General features: G+C 34.9%; 1 protein-coding gene across 1 annotated transcript; it reads right to left on the minus strand.

The window, feature by feature from the left end:
- Nucleotides 1-911: 911 nt before the first annotated feature.
- On the minus strand, nucleotides 912-4,749 carry LOC126702018 (putative F-box protein At1g19160). The gene is made up of 2 exons (XM_050400604.1): nucleotides 3,679-4,749; nucleotides 912-977 (listed from the first exon to the last, which is right to left on the minus strand). Exons 1-2 carry the CDS (start codon nucleotides 4,747-4,749, stop codon nucleotides 912-914), a joined length of 1,137 nt encoding a protein of 378 aa, XP_050256561.1.
- Nucleotides 4,750-9,444: the final 4,695 nt, after the last annotated feature.

Raw genomic sequence — 9,444 nt, forward strand, 5'->3', positions numbered from 1 at the left:
AATAATAATAATAATAATAATAATAATAATAATTAAAGTAATACGTATCAAGCCTCAAATATAAAGTATCAAATTAACTTATTTCTTTATCAAATTTGTATAGCCCATATATGTCTTATAAGTATAAAATGAAAGCACAATTTTATACTCAAACACCCACTTTTTGCATCATTGTACTAAGTAAACATACAAAATGATATACTTTTGTTGCATCACATTTTTTTTTTTTTTTTTCGCAGTCTCAAATTTGTATTAATTCAGTGAATACATGTAGTTACATCAATGGATCTTTACCTACTTATTTGACGCAAACAAATAAATTATACAAGGGTAATGTGACTTACAATAGAAATTCAAATAAAAGTCTCTTGACTTTTACTTTTGTTGCTTGAAGTCAAACCTATTGTTGTGAAGGAAGGAACAAATTGTACTTAAATTCTACCAGGTGTCAGAAGGTTACAAACAAAAGCATTAATAGTACACCTAATGAAAGACGAAATCGACGAACATAATTTTGGCACTGAAGTTAGCATAATGAAGCACCATTGCACCAATATTGGTTAAGCAATGGAGATTCCAAGATCATGAAAGAGATATAAACCTATAAACATAATAATTCCAAGGCAGTGATGGCAAGAGCCTTGTATTCAACTTTAGCATTAGAATAGGCAACTAGAGAGAAATGTCATGGGTGAAGAGTGACGAGTGGATATAATAGAATTGGAAGCTTGCGAGTGCCATCGTGAGTTCAAATGATTATTGGGTGGAGATTTGGTGGAGGTGGAAGAAAAAAAATGGAAACTAGGATACAAGATTTGAACAAAATAACCTATCTTTGTTGTCTAAATATGTTCATTCTATTTTCTAAACGTCACTAAGACTACCTAGCCAAATCAAAACGATTTGGGTCTTCAAATTTCCATGACATATGCCAGCACCATTTCTTCCTTCAACTCAATTGAAGCCTCGTCACCCACCTATATCTGAGAGATTTTTGTTCTTTAACTATTCAAGTGAAATATGAACTATAAAAAGATACCTGATGTTAATGTTTGATCATCCATAAACAGAGTGATGTGGTTTTACTCATCTTAATTTAAGAAAAATTAGTTGCAAACCCACACGATGCGTTAAAAAATGTAATATAATTATTTTATAAGAATATAATGTAAACTTTGTAGATTAAATAATGCATGAGTTATTTAAAAATATTTTCTATTAGTTTTATGTATATTACATAATTATAATATTGTTTTATTTAAATGGAGAAGATATTTGTAAAATGATTTTTTTTTATAATAAATATACCATAATTGGTTGACTAATTAATTTGAACATGTCCAACAATATTAAAAAAAATACATTTCAATTCCATAGAGCACATGTAAAATGCTACATTAAGTTTAAATTATTATATAAGTTTAGAATTGTAGCATTTTTTTTCTTTCTAAATATAAGTGTAATACCTATATTATCATTGAAAGAATTTTAAGGTAATCTTATGAATATTTATTATTTTACTGCTTTTTTATGACACATATCTCTAATTTATAATATCTATTTTGTTTTGCCCAAAACTAAAGAATTTGGCCCACATAAAATAAAATTTCATACTTTTCAACCCAAAAATTATGAAAAATGATGAAATTTTGAGCACAAAATTGAAAAGGTAACCTACAAAAAGAATCAATTTAAGACTTAATTAATCCAAAATGGACTAAATTGAACTGAATGGATCAAAGTGGACCAAAATGGACCTAGTGGACCGAAATAGACTCAAGTGGAATGAAATGGACCTGATAGACCGAAGTGGACCAAAATAAATCAAAATGATACTCTCATGTGATTTAACACAAGCATTATAGTAATAAATACTTCGCTTTAACTTTTAGATATGATGTACTTCACTTTAACTTTTAGATATTATGCAGACGGTCAATGTTCACATATATATAATGAGGTACAGCATTTTGATAACTAGAGCCGCCTTGTTGAAATCTTTATATAGCTATAAAGATAGGAGGGAAATTGTTTTTATTTGACTTTTAAGACAAAAGGTAATGGGTTAAATAAAAGTGTTAGTACGTGTTGTCATCATTGCAAATTCATGCAAGTGATGTACTAATCAATCTTGGGAGGGTAAGTGTTATCATGCTCTCTTCACTTGTAATGTATAACACTTGTAGTGTATAACAATAGTTTGAAAATATTTAGAATCATAAGATTTATTTGACGCCTTAATTTTCTATACACGACTCCGAGGTTTAGTGAGTGGCAAGAGCTTTTTTCTCTTTTTTTTTTTCTTTTTTTTTTTTTTTTCATTTTTCATTTTTGTTTTTGTGTGGAAGAAAACATTGCCTACTGTTTCAATGGAAATGCAAGCTCAACTGATATAGAAAAGACTGTAGCTATGAATTTCAATAATCATATTTTCATTATTCCTTTTAACAAAGGATTCTATTAACGGCAGTGCCAGCTTAATGAACTAGGTAAGTGAGGTGGTCGTCTAAGACCCCAACTTTTAACCAATCCAAAAATTTTCACAAGATATTTAACAAATAGTGAATGGTAGATTATGAAATAATGTCAATGGTGACCAAATAATTAGAACCAATAAAAACTTACTAACTCAATTGTAACATTACTTTTAGCCAATAAGATATCTCCTTCCCAAGAGTATTAATTAAGCCCCAAAATTTAACCAATAAATAAAAAGTAATATTTTCTTTTATTAAAGAAAAAACTAGAACAAAGAAATTTTTGTTGGATGTGTAACCTTTGATCTTTTGAGTTTTCAAGTGTAGAACTTATTAATGTTCCACCAAAAAGCTAAAAAAACACACTTTCTTTCTCAACCAAACTACTGAAATCAGCAAAAGACATAAAATGTATACATTTTTTTTTTTTTTTTTGACGAACTAAAAATTTATACATTTTCAATCTCAAACCTCAAATTTTCTTGTATGAATTGCTGGAAATTTTGTCCCACACTCTATTTAAAGAATAAAATAGAATTTTTTTTTTTTTGGGGGTTGAAGCTATAGCTGCTGCACTTTGGACCTTCTTCTCCTTGTTCTAGTCTGATCCTCAGGTTTGTTACTTCTCTGGAACCTTTGCTTCTTTCTTGAACTTTCTTATTATTCTAGCTATTTCATTTTATTACTTTCACTTCATTCTATTCTTGATAATTACTTTATATTACAGTACATTCATAAATTTATTTTCATTCATTCATTTAACAAATTGGGTGGGTACGTGGAGTAGCATAGGACCATAGTTGTATACTCTTATATATGGTCCACGTTAACACTAGTTGTTAACAAATAAAACTATTTTTGCGAGAAAAAAAAAATCAATATACTAATTCTAGTATAATTATGAAATACACTTCGCTTAACCATAAAAATATCTAATAGTCTCAAGTTCTCAACCCATATATAAAAGCAAATTCATTATATTACTCAATTAAAAAAAATACTATCTATTAGGCTAAGTAACCAAATACTAGAAAGACAAAGTTTTAAATTATGTTTGAGTCTCAAAAGAAGAGAAAAATAGAATTTTTTTAATATTTAAATGCAAGAAATCAGCCCAAAATATATTGAGCCAGCCCTGGTTAACGGGTGACCTAGCCCTAGGTATAAGGGTCAAGCTTCCCTCAAAATGACCAGGTGCTACCTTAAAATCTGTGGTGTTTAGACCTTGATCACCAACTTCTAATGCTTCAAAATCTCTGCTCTTGATGTTATAAAAAAGAACCCTTTTTGGTTCTCCAATTAGAAGTAGTACTAATTTCCCTTTGTTGAAGCATGAGAAATTGATACAACATGGGTCTACAGCATAGTATGGTTGCAAATCCTTCAAAAGGACATTATATCCAAATACCCATTGATGTTCCCGCAGCATGATATATATCTTTAAATAAAAAGTACTCATAGTGAGGCTGTAGTCAACCAAACACAACCTCCCTTCATATTCTCCCAAATGCATCGAATCATATCCTCCCAAACGCTTCGAATCATCGAATTTATAAAGATCTGGAGGTGGTGGATTGATTCTTCGGAATGTTTCACTGTCAATATCAAACGCTGTAATATTGATGATAAATGTGTTCGACACATTCAACCAGTATATAGTGCCATCCATATAGATTGTTCCCCGAGAAGGTATGGGCATGGGGCAATCAACAATACTCCATGGATCAGAAGAGCCGACAGTTTTTATTGCAGCTTTGAATTTAGAAACTAAAATCCTCATGGGAAACTCTTCGAAGGATTTAATCACTTTATATTGCTTTGTTTGAGGACCATATCCAAACCCAGTTCCAGTAATGAATCTTTGTGCACATTGGAGACAGCGTGGGAGAGTAACAAACTCTCCCGTGATAGGATTACATACATGAAAATCCACAAGATCAGTGAAACAGATCAAACCATTTATGGGTGGTAACAACTCGATGGTGTTGGTACCTACGTATATAGGCCCCATCAAAGTCTTAAAACCACCTCCTTCTTGTAAGGAATATATGTGAACGCTACCAAGACTGCGAGAGCAAGTGATCCCAAGCGAGTTTTCCCTTGAGCGCTTCAAGTCTGCCTCCGCTAATTCAGTGACTGCCACATACAAGGACTTGCACAAAAACCTTAATCTGAGTAAACTATGTAATGGAAGCGAAGTCAGAGAGAGTATGTGGAGGATGACATCATGTGGCATAGAATTAAAACTGCTGCGGCTGCTTCCTCCGCCCATCACTGCTTTTTTCTTTAGTTGCGTTGTGAGTCTCTCGTATTGTGCGCCATCGATCTGTTCTTGTTCATATATATATATATATATATATATATATATACTATACTAGGGTTACGTGTAGGAAAGGCGGCTATGATATGAGGGAGAAATTAAACATTATTATACTAGGGTTACTTGCAGTATTCCAAAAAGTTTTGAATGTAATACTAAATTCTTCTATTTCTCATGTAATGAGATGTGTCAATTAGTAGAACTATATTTTTACATAAAACAATATTGAGGGAGGATGTTAGACTCAAAACTCTCCTTCTTCTTCTTATTCTTTTTTTTTTTTTTTTTTTTTTTTTTTTTTTTTGAGGGAAAAAAGCCCTTTTATGTCGTTCTTCCTCCTCCTCCTCCTCCCAAAAAATAAAAATATGTTGTGGGGCCAGAGAATTTGTGATCCCGACCCACTTTACATTAGGGCCCAAGGCCCGAACCGAGGAGAGACATTGCCGAGGACATACAACGAAAGTCCAAATGGCCTAGAGATATAGCCGATGACGATTCTGTCCTCGACATCCCAAAGCGCTCCTAGAAGAAAGGGCGAGTATGGTATAGAAGCGGTTCATGGAAAAGCTAAAAACCTCTGCATTGATGGGAAAAGGACCCCTGAACAGTGTGGCGACAAAGGACAAGGGAAAGGCTACCATTACTGCAATTAAGTACTCTGCGCCTGACAGAGTAATGTTTTTCTGCTTTTACAACCACTCCCAACCACTTTGGGTATGGGTTGATAGGACAAGTATCAGCCCTAGAAAACTAAACCTACACGTGGACGTTGGAGGAAGGGTAAAGGCTAGTATAAAAAGGAGAAGGAAGCAATCTAGAAGATGAGACTTGGACGAGGGCCAAGAACTAGAGCCTCCCAGGCCGTGCCGAGGAGAAAACCTTTTTGGGCAAGCACGGTTCACCCTTGTGCAATTATCATGAACACCATGACTAACCACTATCCGGTGACCAAAACCTAGCCTTTTAGCCCACTCTCTACAAATTTATTGTTCGGATTTTTAACGTTCGAACCCAATAAACCAATTTGGGGTCGTTACAAATTGAGTCCTTACATATGTATTTAACTGTTACAATACCAATAATATGGGAAAGAGGTAGCACATAACTCGCAATTTATAAATAAAATAATAGCACAAGGGGATTATTAAGTATTAACGTCAAAACCTTGGGGAATTCCATCTTATAGGAAAATCCAAATTGAGGTTTTATGTACTTTTCCTTGTAATAAATAATTATTTTTTAGAAGACCCGTAATAAATAGATTAACAATGCATTCACTTTTTAAAGGTATAATCTTAATTTAACTATGCTAAGAAAATCTTAACTAAATTAGTTAATCAAGTTATTTTTGACACAAAAAAAAGGGTTATCCTTATCTTAAGAATTAGATAGATAACGGAAGAAAATAAATGATTTTTTTAATGAATAAATAATGCATTCACTTATAATAAGTTATTATGTTAATTAGAATTTTTTTTATCTAAAATAAATATTCTATTCTAGCTTAATCAAAGTATATATGTGTGTGAAATATATACTTTGACCCTGACCCTTGGTCCCCCCTACCCCACACTTCACAAAAACTAATATTTAAGAAGTGACCATCACGCACTAAGGGTGCGCGATGTTAATTAATTTTAAAAACTTTAATTTTAAAAAATGGATATTGAAAAAATAATATATATGTATATAATAAATATAGTATTTAATATTATTATGCTCTTGTTGAGTCACACCATTAGTAACGTTAAATTTTTTTTTTTAATTGATTTGTTCCATTAATTTTTTTCATACTATTAAAAAAAATTAAGAGTAATGAATTGAAGTAAAACTAATGAAGAAAAATAAAAGTGTGGAAGAAGTTCTTTATAAATTAAAGTAGATGAATATGTAAAGTTAAAGTATATTTAAAGTAGTTAAAACTATCCGAAGTATTATTAGAAACAAAACTTTCCAAGATGAATGTATGATTCATTCAGTTAATATATTTAATGTAAGGACTCGATTTGTAACGATTCCAAAATAGTATTGGGTTCGCACGTAAAAAGGCTCAAACAATATAATTTGTAGAGCGTGGGTTTGAAAGGTTAGGTCTTGGTCACCGGACGGTGGTTAGACATAGAGTTCATACAAATTTAAACTGTGTTCGCTCAAGGAGTCATTCTCCTCGATACAGTCTGGGAGGCTTTGGTTCTTGGCCTTTTTTCCCAGCCTCCTTCCCGGATTGCTTGCTTCCCCTTTTATATTAGCTTGTATCCCTTATCCAACATCCACGTGTAGGTTCAACTTTCCAGGACTGATACTTGTCCCATCAGGCCATACCCAAAGTGGTTGGGGGTGGTTGTAAAAGCTGAAGAGCATGGTTCTGTCAGGTGCAAAGTATTCAATGGCAGTAATGGTAGCTTTCCCTTTGTCCTTGGTCGCCATACTGTCCAGCGGTCCTTTCTCTATCAACATAGATATTTTAGGTTTTTTTCCCAAAACTATTCCTATACCATTCTTGCCATTTCTTTCAGGAGGGCCTCGAGGATGCCGAGGATAGAATCATCCTCGGCTATGTCTTAAGATTACTTGGACTTTTATCATACGTCCTCGGCTATATCCCTTCTCAGTTCGAGCCTTAGACCCCAATGTAAAAATGGGACAGGGTCACAAATTATTGGACCTCACAATAGCCCCTCAAAATCCTGCTGCCCCACCTCTTGGTCGGGGAGGAGGATTTTGCTGATGTCGGGCCTGTATCATGGCTTACCCAGCTTTGTCCCTCATTAATGTCAGTGTCTCTTCATCTGCATAGAAAATGCGCCGAGTTACAAGACATTCTTTTAGATTTACTCACGATGCGCTCCTGCCATTCCCGTGTACAAGGCGCGTCTTTAATAACTTTCCTTTACGAGGCCAATCAAATCTGACGGTTATAGATGACGTTGGGGAGTTGAATGGACATTATCTCGTTTGCAGCTCTTCTTGGAAATCTGTACGGATTAAATGCCATTGAACTTACCTTCCATATAAGAAGCAAAACAAGAGAGTACTTCCTTTGCATAGTGACCCTTTAACCTTTCTAAAGCCTCAAACCTCAAGCTACGCTCGAAGTTTTCCTTATCAGCACAATCAAACCTTAGAGTGCAATATGTCTGAGGTAAAAGTGGGGGTGAAGGAACCACATCCTCTCTAGAAGCACCATGTCCCTCCGAAACTTAAGATGGCTCGGTCAGGGCAGGGCAGACAGAGACTTAAGATATTTATCATCTTCCTTCAGCCAAAATCCGAAGCAGGTGTTAATCGCATCAAGCTTTTGGTACAACTGAGCTGGGGTTGCTCATCATCAGTGCCATCCGTTCTCCTTCGAGCATAGCTAATATGGCACCAGCGTGTTAGGAGTCAGGGCTGACGCAAGGACTAAGTATCCCTACTTCTTCCTCTCTTCCTTCACTGGTGCCTCCTTTTGCCTCCCCTTCTTCTTCTTTCCCATCATCAGATCCATCCTGGTGCTTTTACTTCTTCCTCTTCTTCTCCTCATCCATCAAAGGGGGTCTCCCTCTCATACACGGTCGCTACTGGAGCAGAGTTTAGAAAGATTTGTAGTTTTGTTGTATTTTATTTTTTTTATTTTTGCTTCTGTAATTAGCTTCCTGTATAGACTTGTTTAAGCCCCTTATTGTACACTGTACTACCTCTTTACATTAATAAAAGTTGACATTATTTTATTCTATGTATTCTTTTTTTTTTCTCTGCAATAGTTATGCTATGAATGGATGTGCCATTATGTGATTTTTTTTTTTATTATTCAGAATGATACTTAGGGCCGAAACCCCTACTAAGAAAAAGATATCTTTATGAACTTATTGAAACTATTCGGCGCAATAATGCCGACCTGAAAAAAACAATACTTAGGGCCGAGGCCCTTGTTAAGAAAAAGACATTATTCCGAGGTTATTGAAACTATTCGGCACAATAATGCCGACCTGGAAAAGGTTATGTACCCAAGACTAAATAAGATGACAGCTAAATGCTCGGTACTGTGTAGGAGGTAATCATCCGAGGAGGGGTAACCCACAATGAGCTGCCCATGCGGGTCGCCAAGTACTAGGGTGCTTTGCCACCCTCTTAATATCCTTCATAGCCTTAGTCATTTTTGGCATCAGGTCCGAGGATCGAAGTATGATCGTACCGAATTTAAACGCTCGTTTGCATCAGTTCCTTTAGAACTGAGGGTCCGAGGACAGGTCGAGATCTTCATTCCGTCTAGGACTTAATCCGACTCTTAGTATATAATCATCTCGTAGGTCTGAGCAATCTGGAATTCTCCTTAAGTGGTTGACTTCTCCGTAGGTTTGAGTCCGAGGACCACGCAATACCTTGGTTCTGTCCAAAACTTGATTTTTAAGTAGTTGGTTTCCCCATAGGTTTGAGTCCGAGGACCACGCAATACCTTGGTTCTGTCCAAAACTTGATTTTTAAGTAGTTGGTTTCCCCATAGGTTTGAGTCCGAGGACCATGCAATACCTAGGTTCTGTCCAAAACTTAGTTTTTAAGTAGTTGGTTTCCCCATAGGTTTGAGTCCGAGGACCATGCAATACCTTGGTTCTGTCCAAAACTTGATTTTTAAGTAGTTGATTTCCCCATAGATTTGAGTCCGAGGAC

This window comes from Quercus robur, chromosome 2, assembly GCF_932294415.1.
Source record: "Quercus robur chromosome 2, dhQueRobu3.1, whole genome shotgun sequence".
Lineage (NCBI taxonomy): Eukaryota > Viridiplantae > Streptophyta > Magnoliopsida > Fagales > Fagaceae > Quercus > Quercus robur.